This window comes from Hemibagrus wyckioides, linkage group LG08, assembly GCF_019097595.1.
Source record: "Hemibagrus wyckioides isolate EC202008001 linkage group LG08, SWU_Hwy_1.0, whole genome shotgun sequence".
Classification (NCBI taxonomy): Eukaryota; Metazoa; Chordata; class Actinopteri; order Siluriformes; family Bagridae; genus Hemibagrus; species Hemibagrus wyckioides.
In genome coordinates, this window is record NC_080717.1 from 8,934,589 (window position 1) to 8,950,801 (window position 16,213).

Below are 16,213 nucleotides of genomic sequence, written 5' to 3' on the forward strand. Positions count from 1 at the left end.
ATATCATAGTGACTTTTTTTTTACATAAAGTTATTTATTTCGGAGGGTGTATGTTTCTAGAATGGACGGACTTCACGTAGCAGATATCATAGTCACATTTCTTGATGATACCAATCTCGTGATTATTCTTTTATTCGTGTATTTCGTCATTATTTTTAATTATTTTTCTTACTACTGCTACTACTACTACTATGATTCCTGTCCGTAACAGTCGTAGTAGTAGCATTTGCACTTATAACATGAGCGTCTTAGATGCTCCAACAAACAACTGGATGTTGCAGGTTTGTTCAGATTGTGTACAGTGTTCTTTATTTCTAGATATGTTCTGAAGTTTCCAATTCAAGCACTTGTGTAAAATCCCCGTTGAAAGACTCGTCTAGCAAATGCTTTAAACGCAGAGAGAGAGAGAGAGAGAGAGAGAGAGAGAGAGAGAGAGAGCGCACGCACTCACGCGCTCTCTCACTCGCTCGCGTTGGAACCCGGCCCCTCTCTCCAGTTCAGCTGGTGGCGGTAATGCGTCCAACTCCTGAACAAAGAAGAAGAGAGCAGACATGTGGCTCTTGTAGTTGTTGCGGCATTTAAATTGTTGCTCTGAATTGTTTTTAACGAAGTAATAATTGAAGCAAGAAAAGTATTTGTGGATGAAGTGGTAATAGCCTGTTCAAAGACACCTTACTTTCTCTCGCAGCAATCTACTGTCTTAGGTCAAGTGTTTTATTGATGTGGCATGAAAATAAAGCAAGAAGCTAAGATGCAGCGTGCAACGTGCCTGTTTAAATATTTTGTCAAATTAAGCAGAGTAAGATGTCATTAAGTGTTAGTAATCCCAAGAGGTGGAGAGGCGCGTGTGGGTTGCAGGTGGTGAGACAGAAAGTTTGATATGGATGAAGCGGTTGTTCTCTCCACCCAACAGCAAACTGAGACGCGAATGAGTGACTTTAAAATAAATCAAATAAAAAAAGAAAAGAAAAGAAACGGAGTCATCTACATCGTACACTATAAAGAGCCCTTATTGAAAGTGGTCTTTTGCTTACGGCCATACCACCCTGATAACGCCCGCTCTCGTCCGATCTCGAAAGCTAAGCAGGGTCGGGCCTGGTTAGTACTTTGATGGGAGACCGCCTGGGAGTACTAGGTGCTGTAAGCTTTTTCACCGTCAAAAGTCTCTACTGCAACTTTTCAAACTCAAAAACACCTTCAACTTGCATTCATTTATTACTACACAGAGATCACACACAGAGACACATGTGACAAAATCAACAAGCAATCAATCACCTCGACACAAATTCATGCTCAAATCACAGAATTATCCCTACCTTATTTATTTTCCACTTCATTCATTCATTCATTCATTCATTCATTCATTCATTCAAACAATCACTCGCATATTCCTTTAAACTACAATTATTATTCTATTTTCTAATTTAGAAACTTTTTTTTACATAAAGTTATTTATTTCGGAGGCTGTATGTTTCTAGAATGGACGGACTTCACGTAGCAGATATCATAGTCACTTTTTTTTAAAAAAAGTTATTTATTTCGGAGGGTGTATTTTTCTAGAATGGATGGACTTCACGTAGCAGATATCATAGTCACTTTTTTTACATAAAGTTATTTATTTCGGAGGGTGTATGTTTCTAGAATGGACGGACTTCACGTAGCAGATATCATAGTCACATTTCTTGATGATACCAATCTCGTGATTATTCTTTTATTCGTGTATTTCGTTATTATTTTTAATTATTTTTCTTACTACTGCTACTACTACTACTATGATTCCTGTCCGTAACAGTCGTAGTAGTAGCATTTGCACTTATCACATGAGCGTCTTAGATGCTCCAACAAACAATTGGATGTTGCAGGTTTGTTCAGATTGTGTACAGTGTTCTTTATTTCTAGATATGTTCTGAAGTTTCCAATTCAAGCACTTGTGTAAAATCCCCTTTGATAGACTCGTCTAGCAAATGCTGTAAACGCAGAGAGAGAGAGAGAGAGAGAGAGAGAGAGAGAGAGAGAGAGAGAGAGAGAGAAGAGAGCGCACGCACTCACGCGCTCTCTCACTCGCTCGCGTTGGATGCCGGCCCCACTCTCCAGTTCAGCTGGTGGCGGTAATGCGTCCAACTCCTGAACAAAGAAGAAGAGAGCAGACATGTGGCTCTTGTAGTTGTTGCGGCATTTAAATTGTTGCTCTGAATTGTTTTTAACGAAGTAATAATTGAAGCAAGAAAAGTATTTGTGGATGAAGTGGTAATAGCCTGTTCAAAGACACCTTACTTTCTCTCGCAGCAATCTGCTGTCTTATGTCAAGTGTTTTATTGATGTGGCATGAAAATAAAGCAAGAAGCTAAGATGCAGCGTGCAACGTGCCTGTTTAAATATTTTGTCAAATTAAGCAGAGTAAGATGTCATTAAGTGTTAGTAATCCCAAGAGGTGGAGAGGCGCGTGTGGGTTGCAGGTGGTGAGACAGAAAGTTTGATATGGATGAAGCGGTTGTTCTCTCCACCCAACAGCAAACTGAGACGCGAATGAGTGACTTTAAAATAAATAAAATAAAAATAGAAAAGAAAAGAAACGGAGTCATCTACATCGTACACTATAAAGAGCCCTTATTAAAAACGCTCTCGCGCTTACGGCCATACCACCCTGAGAACGCCCGATCTCGGACGCTAAGAAAGGTCGCGCCTGGTTAGTACTTGGATGGGAGACCTACTGGGAATACCAGGTGCTGTAAGCTTTTTCACCCTCAAAAGTCTCTACTGCAACTTGTCAAACTCACAAACACCTTCAACTTGCATTCATTTATTACTACACAGAGATCACACACAGAGACACATGTGACAAAATCAACAAGCAATCAATCACCTCGACACAAATTCATGCTCAAATCACAGAATTATCCCTACCTTATTTATTTTCCACTTCATTCATTCATTCATTCATTCATTCATTCATTCATTCATTCATTCATTCAAACAATCACTCGCATATTCCTTTAAAATACAATTATTTTTCTATTTTCTTATAAAGAAACTTTTTTTTACATAAAGTTATTTATTTCGGAGGGTGTATGTTTCTAGAATGGACGGACTTCACGTAGCAGATATCATAGTCACATTTCTTGATGATACCAATCTCGTGATTATTCTTTTATTCGTGTATTTCGTTATTATTTTTAATTATTTTTCTTACTACTGCTACTACTACTACTATGATTCCTGTCCGTAACAGTCGTAGTAGTAGCATTTGCACTTATAACATGAGCGTCTTAGATGCTCCAACAAACAATTGGATGTTGCAGGTTTGTTCAGATTGTGTACAGTGTTCTTTATTTCTAGATATGTTCTGAAGTTTCCAATTCAAGCACTTGTGTAAAATCCCCTTTGATAGACTCGTCTAGCAAATGCTGTAAACGCAGAGAGAGAGAGAGAGAGAGAGAGAGAGAGAGAGAGAGAGCGCACGCACTCACGCGCTCTCTCACTCGCTCGCGTTGGAAGCCGGCCCCACTCTCCAGTTCAGCTGGTGGCGGTAATGCGTCCAACTCCTGAACAAAGAAGAAGAGAGCAGACATGTGGCTCTTGTAGTTGTTGCGGCATTTAAATTGTTGCTGTGAATGGTTTTTAACGAAGTAATAATTGAAGCAAGAAAAGTATTTGTGGATGAAGTGGTAATAGCCTGTTCAAAGACACCTTACTTTCTCTCGCAGCAATCTGCTGTATGTCAAGTGTTTTATTGATGTGGCATGAAAATAAAGCATGAAGCTAAGATGCAGCGTGCAACGTGCCTGTTTAAATATTTTGTCAAATTTAGCAGAGTAAGATGTCATTAAGTGTTAGTAATCCCAAGAGGTGGAGAGGCGCGTGTGGGTTGTAGGTGGTGATACAGAAAGTTTGATATGGATGAAGCGGTTGTTCTCTCCACCCAACAGCAAACTGAGACGCGAATGAGTGACTTTAAAATAAAAAAAAAGCGAAGAAAAGAAACGGAGTCATCTACATCGTACACTATAAAGAGCCCTTATTGAAACTGCTCTCCCGCTTACGGTCATACCACCCTGAGAACGCCCTCTAGTGCGCAGAGGAAGTTGGTTTGGCTACAGTGGGGAGAGACATGCTCTCCCATAGTGTTTGCTTTATTTCTTTTATTTTTTGTTCTAATTCATTTTTTACTAAATTTGGTTATAGTGTATTTTTTTCTTTCTTGCTCCCCAGCAGTTTGACTACCTGGGGAGGCGGTTTTTTTTGTTATTATTTTGGTAGTTTGTTGGATCGTCTTTGCTACAATAACAAAGACAATGGCTGAATACGATAGATAATTCAAAGAATACACAATAATACTTGAAACTGAGAAAATTAAAGGACTGAAAGCAACTGATATTTTGAAGACGGTCGTTGAAATAGTTGGACATGTAAAATTACTTGCTTTAAGACCACGACAACAGGCGGAATACGTGTTAACATTTGCCGATAATGAGTCAATGAAACTAGTAGAAGATGGAATTTTAATCAGTGGAACGCATTGTGAAACCAGACTGCTTGAAAATAATGACATCGTCGTGTCATTTCTGTATCTGCCTGTTTATTTATCAGACAGCATTATAACAGAAAAACTCAGACTGTGGGGTGTCACACCCCTACATCCAATTAGAAGGAGATATTACCCAGGAACAGATATAACCGACGGGACAAGATATGTAAAGGTGCGATTCCCAAAGGAAATCGTGTCCTTGCCATACAGCACTAAATTCATCACAGCAGAGGGTCCACAATATGTCAGAATCATACATGATCGGCAGGTGAAGACTTGATACTGAGATATACTGAAGATACTGAAGATACTGAGTCGGAACATCTGCAAAGCCGGGTGACGGACACAGGGAAAGGCAATGACCGAGTGGCAGAGCAACAGGTCGGAGCAGCGAATATCTACAGAAACGAAAGATGACGACATAGAAAAGGAATCGGCAATGGACGAGGATACAGATCTGGAATTAAAAATGGTAAAAGTAAGAGGAACACTGGATAACAATGGACGGACGACGAGTACAGAACGACGCGGAACTAATTGGGGAAGAAAACTTGGAGACGGATGTGCGGAAGACGACAGACTGGAGAGTAGAAGGAGAAAAAGAATAACGACACTCAATATACAAAAAGTTATAGAAAAACAGAGAGAAAGAAGGGAACTAATGAAAGGACTAAAAAAGAATCTAAGGACTGGCACGTTTGATGGGCTAACGGAAGAAATGTTGGAATAATGACTACTGCATTGTAAGTTAAAGACTACTGATGGAACGCTTTTTTTGTATACCGTAATACAAATAATGACATTTAAAATAGTATCTATCAATGTAAGAGGTTTAAATAATATACAGAAATTTCACACAATAATAACAAATGCTGGAACAGCTGAAATAGTGTGCTTACAGGAGACATATTGGGATGAAGAAAGTGTTAAAAAATGTAGAAACATATGGGATGGAAATATACATTGCAATAACGGGAAGGAAAAACAAGGAAGAGGGGTGGCGGTGTTAATTAAAAGGAACATATGCGAAAAAGAAAGAGTAATTTTTAATGACGATGTGGGGAAAGGTATAGCAATAGACCTAACACAAAATGATAATAAAATAATTCTGTACAACATACATGCACCTAATGAAGAAAAAGAAAAGGTCAGTTTCTTTAGGAAAATAATGACAACAATTGATGGGTGGAAGAATGTTATTTTAATCGGCGATTTCAATATAGCGCTATCTAAATTAGATATTGGAAACGCTATGGTTTTTAAAACAGATAAAGGGCGAGATGAGTTGAAGACATTAATGGAACAGTTTAAATTTGTTGATGTATGGAGGGAACGAAATAGAACGAAAAGGGAATACTCGAGAAGACAAAAAGTGCAAGGTTTAATTAAACAATGTCGGATAGACCTAGTCCTCTGTACAAAGAAGGTAGAAAACATAACAAGGAATGTATTTTATAAAGAAGCAGGATTCAGTGATCATAATTATTTATTCATGGAATTGGATTTTGATGAAGTAGAGAGAGGCCCAGGAATGTGGGTTCTCAACACAAGTATTTTAAATGACAGAGTATATTGTGAGAGAATAAAAGACTTAATTAAATGGAATTTGAAAAATAAATTGTTCTTGGAAGACAAAAGAATATGGTGGGATAACGTAAAATATGAAATTAAAAAATATTCTATAGAACATAGTACACGTACACAAAAAAATTAAAAGACGAGAGGAAAAAGAAGTAAGGAAAGAGCTAGAGAAGGAACTAAAAGAATTAGAGGAAACTGGAAATGAGGGAACAATGGGGAAAATAATAGTACTAGAAGACAAGATAAAGCAAATAGAAGAAGAAAAAGTGTAGAGGATTAATACTGAGAAGTAAAGTAAGATATGCGGTAGAAGGGGAAAAGAGTACAACTTTTTTTTTTAACCTGGAGAAAAACAGACAAAAAGCAAATGTGATCAAAGAGGTGCTAAACAAAAAAGGTGAAGAAGAGAGAGGGAAAGAAAATGTTCTGAAAATGGTGAAAGAATACTATGAGGATATGTTTACAAGTAGAGGAATAAATCAAGAAGATGAAGAATTTTTATTGAGACACATTAAAACAAAAGTAACAGAAGAGAACAAAGAAATGTGTGATCAAGAAATAAGTGAAGAGGAAATAGATATAGCTATAAGTCAACTGAATACAGGGAAACGTCCAGGGACAGATGGACTAACAAATGAATTTTATAAAAAATTCAAGCAACAGTTGGTACCAATATTAAAATTAATTTATGAAGAAGTATATAACAAGAAAGAATTAAGTGAAACAATGAAAACTGGCATGATCAAATTAATATATAAGAAAAAAGGAAAGACAGCTGATCTTAAAAATTATAGACCAATATCAATGCTAAACAATGATTTTAAAATTCTAACAAAGATTTTAGCAAACAGACTGAAATATGTATTACCCCAAATTATAACCACTACACAAGCATATGCAGTACAAGGAAGGGACATAGCTGACACACTTTGCAGTATAATAGATACAATAACATATATGAAAGAAAAAGGGAGCGGGGGATACCTAATAAGCCTTGATCTAGAAAAGGCCTTTGACAGGGTTGAACATACTAATATATGCATAACATACTGAGAGAATTTGGTTTTGGAAATAATTTTAGAAGATGGATAAAAATCCTTTATTTTGATGTTTTAACATGTGTGAAATGTAATGGATTTTTAACAGAGTATTTTAAACCCACAAGATCAATTAGACAAGGATGTCCACTGTCGGCTCTATTGTACACTTTGGTAGCCGAACCACGTGGTCTAGCAATGAAAGCTGATGAGGAGATCAAAGGTATATCAATAGAACACAGTGAAAGAACTGAATCAATATACCAGTATGCTGATGATACCACGATTATGGTCGAAGACCTAAAAAGCATTGAAAGGGTATTATTAAATATGTACTGTAGAGGATCAGGAGCAAAAATAAATTTTGAAAAAAGCAAAGGCCTGACAATTGGAATAGCAGATTCCCTACCAGAACAAATCGATTTTAAGCAGGAAGAAGAGATAAAAATCCTAGGGATAGTAATTGGACCAGATGCAAACAGGGCAAATGAAATAACCTGGGAGAGCACTGTAGGAGGAATAGAAAAACGACTAAAATTCTGGGAGAGTCGAAATTTAACAATAAATGGTAAAGTTCTAGTAACAAATGTGTTAATGTTATCCAAAATCTGGTATGTATCGAATGTGACACCATTGCCCTTGAAAGTTTACACAAGAATTAAACAGATTGTTTTAAATTTTTTATGGGGCAAAGGAAGAGTCAAAATAGCATATGACACGCTTATTGGAAGGAGAGAAGAGGGGGGATTAGGGCTTTTAGATCCTTTTATCAGAATGAAAAGTTTGAGAGTGAAAACGGTAAAGAGGTTTTTAGACAAAGAAAATACAGCAATGTGGAAGGAAGTGATGAGGTTTTATCTAAGAAAGAGTGGGGATTTTAATATGGGAGAAAACATTTTATGGATGAAAGCCAAAGGCCACATGGTAAACATGTTACCCTGTTTTTATAGGGAAGTATTAAATGCTTGGGGAGAGTTCCAGAGTAACATTAAAATAGAGCCCATAGGGAGAAAACAATTGTTAGACCAACCACTATTTTTAAATCAGAATATACGGAATGAAAACAACACGATATATTACAAGAAATGGTGGGATGGAGGATTAAGGCAAGTGAAAGACGTTCTATACGAAATAATAGAGGGGTTTTTACCGGTACAGGTGGAAGGGGATGCTATGGTAGAAATCGGTGAAATTGTCAAAAAAAAAACAATAAAAAAGCAATATGAACAACTGTTGAATGCTATACCGAAAGACTGGATTAAAAGAATAAATGAACAAGAGCAGATAGAAGGGAAAATAGAATATCCAAAGGTTTTCTTAAAGAAAGAAAAGGGAGAAATGGTGTGCTTTAATGAAGGGAAACTCATTGAATTTTATGGATATTTTAGAGAAATTGCTTTTGTAAAGTCAACTGCGAATAGCTACTGGAAACAAAGATACCAAGCTTTGAATGAGAAGCATATATGGAGAAATGTAAGACTAAAATATATGGAACCTGTTTTAGAGAATTTTAATTACATGCAAAGACATAACTGCTTACTAACAGAAATGAGATTGTGTAAAATTGGATTAGAGGATGATGCGATATGCAGTGTGTGTAACATAACAGTTGAAGGGTGGTTGCATTTATTTTTTTACTTTGAAAAATTAACAAATTTTATGAGTAAAATTGGTAAAGGATAATGGTAAAGGATATGTTAAAAGAGAAATGGAAAGAACAAATGACACAGAAAGATTGGGAAATGTTGTTTCTATTTGGATCATGCACCAGGATCTGTACCACATATTTTTTAAACCTTATAATAGCTGTGGCTAAGTATTCAATATGGATTAGAAGAAATGTTGTAAAACACAAAAGGGTAGAAGTAAACGTCTGGACAATTTATATGGCAAAGATGCAACAAACAATTGATGCGATGTATCAATATTTTAAAATGAATAACAAATTAGATGATTTTCAGAAAATGGTTGTGAAAGACAATCCTTTTATAAAATGTACATCAAAAGGTTATTAAATACTTATGTAAATTGTAATCAAGCTATGTGCTGTAAATGGATAATATGAAAAGTTTTCAATTAATAAAAAAAAAAAACAAACAAAAAAAAAGAACGCCCGATCTCGGAAGCTAAGCAGGGTCGGGCCTGGTTAGTACTTGGATGGGAGACCGCCTGGGAATACCAGGTGCTGTAAGCTTTTTCACCGTCAAAAGTCTCTACTGCAACTTTTCAAACTCAAAAACACCTTCAACTTGCATTCATTTATTACTACACAGAGATCACACACAGAGACACATCTGACAAAATCAACAAGCAATCAATCACCTCGACACAAATTCATGCTCAAATCACAGAATTATCCCTACCTTATTTATTTTCCACTTCATTCATTCATTCATTCATTCATTCATTCATTCATTCATTCAAACAATCACTCGCATATTCCTTTAAAATACAATTATTATTCTATTTTCTTATAAAGAAACTTTTTTTTACATAAAGTTATTTATTTCGGAGGGTGTATGTTTCTAGAATGGACGGACTTCACGTAGCAGATATCATAGTCACATTTCTTGATGATACCAATCTCGTGATTATTCTTTTATTCGTGTATTTCGTTATTATTGTTAATTATTTTTCTTACTACTGCTACTTCTACTACTATGATTCCTGTCCGTAACAGTCGTAGTAGTAGCATTTGCACTTATCACATGAGCGTCTTAGATGCTCCAACAAACAATTGGATGTTGCAGGTTTGTTCAGATTGTGTACAGTGTTCTTTATTTCTAGATATGTTCTGAAGTTTCCAATTCAAGCACTTGTGTAAAATCCCCTTTGATAGACTCGTCTAGCAAATGCTGTAAACGCAGAGAGAGAGAGAGAGAGAGAAAGAGAGAGAGAGAAAGAGAGAGAGAGAGAGAGAGACAGAGAGAGCGCACGCACTCACGCGCTCTCTCACTCGCTCGCGTTGGAAGCCGGCCCCTCTCTCCAGTTCAGCTGGTGGCGGTAATGCGTCCAACTCCTGAACAAAGAAGAAGAGAGCAGACATGTGGCTCTTGTAGTTGTTGCGGCATTTAAATTGTTGCTCTGAATTGTTTTTATCGAAGTAATAATTGAAGCAAGAAAAGTATTTGTGAATGAAGTGGTAATAGCCTGTTCAAAGACACCTTACTTTCTCTCGCAGCAATCTGTTCTGAAATTAAACAAAGGGTATGCACCATTCATTTTGGAAGGGTTTATTTCTCTTTTAGAGGGACGTGAGAGTGTACCGGTGAGGGTTTTGAGAGATACAGGGTCAACAGAGTCCTTCATTTTGGATTCCATTAGGGGTGCTCCGATCAGGATTTTTGTGGCCGATCACCGATCTCCGATCACTAGAAGCTGTATCGACCGATACCGATTACAGGGTCTATTTTGAAAGTTTTCCATCTGTCCACTGCTACACTTCACAGGGGTGTTTTGTTTTTGTTTTGTTTGTAGGTTGCCATTAAACACCTCCGTAAGGACGGCTCGGACCTGTACATCACCGTTGTAAGTAACCTTACTTGACTGCTGTGATAGTAGCAATAAAGTCCTGTTTACAGTTGATTTAAAGACCAAAACTATGCAAAACTAATGCACCTTGCTGTCATTTTCCAGTATAAGAATCCTAGATGCAGCATTAGTTACTGTTCCTGACTACTTTCATAAGTCAACACCCCCACCCCAATCAGACAGTTAGGGTCAATAACTAGATTACATCAAATCACATATAAGCAACAACATATTCATTATAAATTGATCAAGTAACATGATGTGAGCTAAAGGTAACTGATCCTTCAAACTGGCGTACTTTCACCATGGTAACACAGCTTACTGGACATCACATGACCTCCAGGATATCACATACATCAGTGAAGAACTGAGATTGAGATGAAGAAACACTAAACAGCAAAGTAATTCCTATAAAACGTAATGTTGTCTTTTTTTATACTTGTTCTTTGTGATTCTTCCATCCATATGCTGCAAAAATCTTTCTTTGAAAGTCTAATTCTCCTCAGTTCAGTCACATTAGTCTTAGCTCACAGCAGCATCTAGGTTTCATATACTGCATCTATAGATTCAGATTTCACAAACTATGCTAATTTTATGTGTGTTTGTTTTTTAATTGCTAGCCTGGCGAGACCTGCAAGCTCCATCTAGAGGTGGCTTTAATGCCAGCAGCGGCGACACTCGGCACATGTGGCAAGGCATCCAGTCCATCACCAACTACAGGCCAGCTCCACCTGCCTGTGACAGTGATGCCTCCCTTCCAGATGTGCTGAACAGCTTCTACGCTCGGTTCGAGGCACAAAATGACGTGACAGCGAGGAAGACCAGCCCTTCTTCAGAGGACCAGGTGCTCTGTCTCACCACAGCTGATGTGAGGAAAACTCTACACAGAGTTAACCCACGGAAAGCTGCTGGACCAGACAACAATTCTGGCAGAGTGCTCAGGGAATGTGCAGAACAGCTAGTAGACGTCTTCACGGACATCTTCAACATCTCCCCGAGCAGCGCCGTCGTCCCAACGTGCCTAAAGTCAACCACTATCATCCCCGTGCCGAAAAAGTCTCCAGTGTCCTGTCTCAATGACTACCGTCCCGTTGCACTCACACCCATCAACATGAAGTGCTTCGAGAGGCTCGTCATGAGACACATTAAGAACCTGCTGCCCCCGTCACTTGACCCCATGCAGTTTGCGTATCGTCCAAATCGATCCACAGACGATGCCATCACCACAACCCTCCATCTGGCCCTCACACACCTGGACAATAAATACACTTACCTACGAATGCTGTTCATTGACTTCAGTTCAGCATTCAATACGATCATTCCTCAGCACCTGATCTAGAAGCTGAGTCTGCTGGGTATCAACACCTCCCTCTGCAATTGGATCCTGGATTTCCTGACTGGAAGACCTCAGTCAGTCCGGATCGGGAACAGCATCTCCAGCACCACCACACTGAGGGCTGTGTGCTCAGTCCACTGCTGTTCACTCTGCTGACTCACGACTGTGCAGCAATGCACAGCTCTAATCATATCATCAAGTTCGCCGATGACACGACCGTGGTGGGTCTCATCAGCAAGAACGACGAGTCAGCATATAGAGAGGAGGTGCAACATCTAACAGCCTGGTGTAAAGTCAATAACCTGTCTCTGAACGTCGACAAGACTAAAGAGATGGTTGTTGACTTCAGGAGAGCAAAGAGTGAACATTCTCCACTGAACATTGATGGGTCCATCGTGGAGATCGTCAAGAGCACCAAATTCCTTGGTGTCCACCTGGCAGAGGACCTCACCTGGTCACTCAACACCAGCTCCATCACCAGGAAAGCCCAGCAGCGTCTCTATTTCCTGCGAAGGCTGAGGAAGGCTCATCTCCTACCTCCCATCCTGACCACCTTCTACAGAGGGACCATCGAGAGCATCCTTAACAGCTGCATCCGCAGACATTTACTCCACTCGCTGCATCCGCAAAGCTAACAGCATTGTGGATGATCCCACACACCCCTCACATGCACTCTTCACCCTTCTACCATCTGGAAAGAGGTACCGAAGCATTCGGACCCGCACAACCAAACTGTTGAACAGATACTTCCCTGAGGCTTTCAGATATCTCAACAGAGAACTGAGCTGAGCTGGACACACACACACACACACAACCAAGATCTGATCTCAACATAGAACTGAGCTGAGCTGGACACACACACACACACGTACAACCAAGATCTGATCTCAACAGAGAACTGAGCTGAGCTGGACACACACACACACACGTACAACCAAGATCTGATCTCAACAGAGAACTGAACTGTGCTGGACATGTACTCGCACACACATACATAACGCACATGCACAAAAGCTGAGAACTGTGTTCCAAGAGGAACTGAACTGTGCTGGACACACACACACACATACTAAATTGTCCTGTTTGCATGCACATTCACTTTACATTTCACTTTATATTAATCCTGTTTACATGTCAATTTCATATTTATATTCACTGTATACACTGTTCTTTGCGCAAAGTGTCAGTTTTATATCTGCATGTCTATATGTTGTTTGTCTGCACTGTCTTGTCTTGTCGTCCTGTGCACTTCTGTTGTATGTCTAGTTTATTTCTTGCACCTTAAGTATAGTTTAGTTTTATCTCTATGTTTAGCTTTATGTTTGTCCGCGTCACTGTACTTTGTCTGTGTTATGTGTAGCACCTCTGGTCTAGGAGGAACGTTGTTTCAATTCACTGTGTACTGCATCAGCTATATATGGTTGAAGTGACAATAAAGCTTCTTTGACTTTGACTTTGACTAATGCAAATGCTATCAAAGCCACCTCACTGCCAGTACGTTCTGCAGCTTGTGGATTGGTTTGAAATGGACAACTGCCTCCTGTTAGTCCTGGAAAGACCAATCCCCTGCATGGACGTGTACGAGTTATGCTTAAGTGAAGGAGGCACACTCACTGAGCTACTGGCCAAAATGATCATGCTGCAGGTGATTCATCTTTCACTATGGCCCCTCTTTGGATAACCAAAGAATTTGTTTGTTCTTGATAACGTGTTTGCTAGCTTTATCAGATGCTTCACAAAGTAAAAATCCCATAAAAATGGAGAACACAAAGTGATGCACAAATTCAAATAATAATGGTGAAACAATCCACAAAGGCATCATTTGTTTTTTGTTTGTGTGTGTAATTTAGATACGTGTGTGATTGAACTGTTTATTTAGGGTTACTGATGTATGGTACGGCTGTGACTATGTGATGTGGCTGTAAGGGTCCAGTCTTGCTGAGACTGGTTGTTCTTTATAGACTATATTACATAATTACAGTGTATATAGTTGTGTTTAGATGAAATTTAGTTTAGCTCTTTTGATTTTGATCCTGAGAGTTTTCTTTAGTGTTCAATGATTGATGGTTATTATTATTATTATTATTATTATTATTATTATTATTATTATTATTATTATTATCATTATTATTATTATTATTATTATTACTTCATGCTGCAGGTGGGCGAGGCTGCCGGCTACTGCCAAAGTCACAAGGTTTTCCACCGTGACATCAAGGCGGAAAACCTTCTGTTCAACTCCGACACCCTGGACATAAAATTGATCGATTTTGGCTGTGGTGATTTGTGGCAGGACACGCCCTACGTGGAATATGCAGGTAATTGCACGTCAACAGATATTGCACATAATTAATGGAATATCTAAGTTGTGATCTTGCTGATGTTGTTCTTGCTCTTCTGCTCAGGAACCCCAGATTTTTGGCCTCCAGAATGGATCCAGCAACAACAGTACTACGCCGACCATGCTACCATCTGGAGTCTGGGCATTCTCCTATACAGCTTAGTCTGTGGAGAAATGCCCTTCAGTAATGAGGAGGAAATTGTTGCTGGGTCCCTCAATTTCATACCTGGCCTGTCTGAAGGTGAGAGAATATAAAAACAGCATTTTGAGATATTACAAGATGTTACAAATCTGAGAAAAATGATAGTGAAGATTAAAAATTAGTGACTAAATTTCTGTCCCTGTTTACATCACTGCCCACACAGCCTGCCGCCATCTGATCAACTGGTGCTTAGAGCAAGATCCCACCAAAAGACCAAGCCTGAAGCAGATCAGTAAACATGGGTGGTTCACAGAAGCCCTTCAGGTTAGCCAGGTAAAACATCAGATCTAATTAAAATGAACTAACACAGAATATGATCCAGATCACATGGATTGCACTAGAACCCTACTGCATTCTTCCACAATAAAGTATTATGTAATTTTATTTTCATGACAATTGAACAAGAAATCAAATAAGGAAACATTATGTTCTACAAAACTCTATATTAATTTAAACATGTTTTTATTCCACAGATGATGAATAGGCCATGTTGGATCAGACCATCAGCACCCAACAAATTATAATTACAAATAAATTATAATTCCTGTAAATAAATTAGAAATACGTTAAATAAATCATGAACCTTATACCTGAGTGGCTGCTGTTTGCTTTCATTCAATATCATCATATTTATGATCTTCTGCTTGGAGCCGTCTGCATTTATGACTCAATGTCTGCTGCTGTGGATGAACACACATGGATAGCTTAAAAATCTGCACTTCCCATCAACAGTTCATGCCCAAATCTCACCGTGGGTTCAGTCGATGATCTTATATGAATATAATGTAGACTTGAATTTAAAACCTGCTGTAATCAAGAAAACTGAGCTCATCCTGAGATTCTTATTCACAATATACTCATACTGTAAATCCTTTTAAATATACGTAGAACTGTTTATATTATACAATTGTATTCGTTTCATTATATATCATATACACTGATCAGGCATAACATTATGACCACCTGCTTAATATTGGGTTGGTCCCCCTTTTGCTGCCAAAACAGCCCTGACCTATCGAGGCATGGACTCCACTAGATCCCTGAAGGTATGCTGTGGTATCTGGCACCAAGATGTTAGCAGCAGATCCTTAAAGTCCTGTAAGTTGCAAGGTGAGGCCTCCATGGATTGGACTTGTTTGTCCAGCACATCCCACAGATGCTGGATTGGATTGAGATCTGGGGAATTTGGAGGCCAAGTCAACACCTCAAAAACTCATTGTTGTGCTCATCAAACCATTCCTGAACCATTCGGGCTTTGTGGCACGGTGCATTACCCTGCTGAACAAGGCCACAGTCATCAGGGAATACTGTTTCCCACATCAAAATAACAAAATAATGATACTAAATTATAACATGCATACATAGAGGTGGGTCAGCTCACATCAGTTGAAGACAGAAACACCATTTCCTCTCTCCACCATGGGGGCACAGGACAGGGTGTCTGCTAACACATTCTCAACTTCCTTAATGTGTTTTATTGTCAAATTATAAGGCTGTAAGTAAAGTATCCATCGCATTAAGCGTGGACTCTGACTCTGTAATGAATGATGGAATGTCAAAGGATTATGATCTGAATAGATGACAACTGGGGACCCTCCCCCCACATACACATCAAAATGTTGAAGTGCCCAGATCAGTGCCAACGTTTCCTTCTCAGTAA

The 16,213-nt window shown here is 38.7% G+C and overlaps 2 protein-coding genes, 1 non-coding gene and 1 pseudogene across 5 annotated transcripts; all 4 read left to right on the forward strand.

The window, feature by feature from the left end:
• The first annotated feature begins 1,028 nt into the window (after positions 1-1,028).
• Positions 1,029-1,147, forward strand: LOC131358441 (5S ribosomal RNA). Its single transcript, XR_009205442.1, has one exon. It is a non-coding gene; the product is annotated as a 5S ribosomal RNA (ribosomal RNA).
• A 1,479-nt stretch (positions 1,148-2,626) lies between these two features.
• LOC131358507 (5S ribosomal RNA) lies at positions 2,627-2,735 on the forward strand (annotated as a pseudogene).
• A 1,549-nt stretch (positions 2,736-4,284) lies between these two features.
• On the forward strand, positions 4,285-13,414 carry LOC131357406 (uncharacterized). Of its 3 annotated transcripts, none has more exons than XM_058396377.1 (3): positions 4,285-5,268; positions 10,621-10,671; positions 11,295-13,414. In XM_058396377.1, exon 3 carries the CDS (start codon positions 11,360-11,362, stop codon positions 12,011-12,013), a length of 654 nt encoding a protein of 217 aa, XP_058252360.1. In that variant the 5' UTR covers positions 4,285-5,268; positions 10,621-10,671; positions 11,295-11,359; the 3' UTR covers positions 12,014-13,414. The 3 variants fall into 2 exon arrangements, with proteins under 3 accessions (XP_058252360.1, XP_058252362.1, XP_058252361.1); XM_058396378.1 differs by lacking the exon at positions 4,285-5,268 and adding an exon at positions 10,182-10,350.
• Positions 13,415-14,162: 748 nt separating this feature from the next.
• Positions 14,163-15,077, forward strand: LOC131357968 (serine/threonine-protein kinase pim-1-like). The gene is made up of 4 exons (XM_058397398.1): positions 14,163-14,328; positions 14,416-14,592; positions 14,717-14,826; positions 15,027-15,077. The coding sequence occupies exons 1-4, from the start codon at positions 14,163-14,165 to the stop codon at positions 15,075-15,077; spliced, it is 504 nt and encodes a 167-aa protein (XP_058253381.1).
• The last annotated feature ends 1,136 nt before the right edge of the window (positions 15,078-16,213 follow it).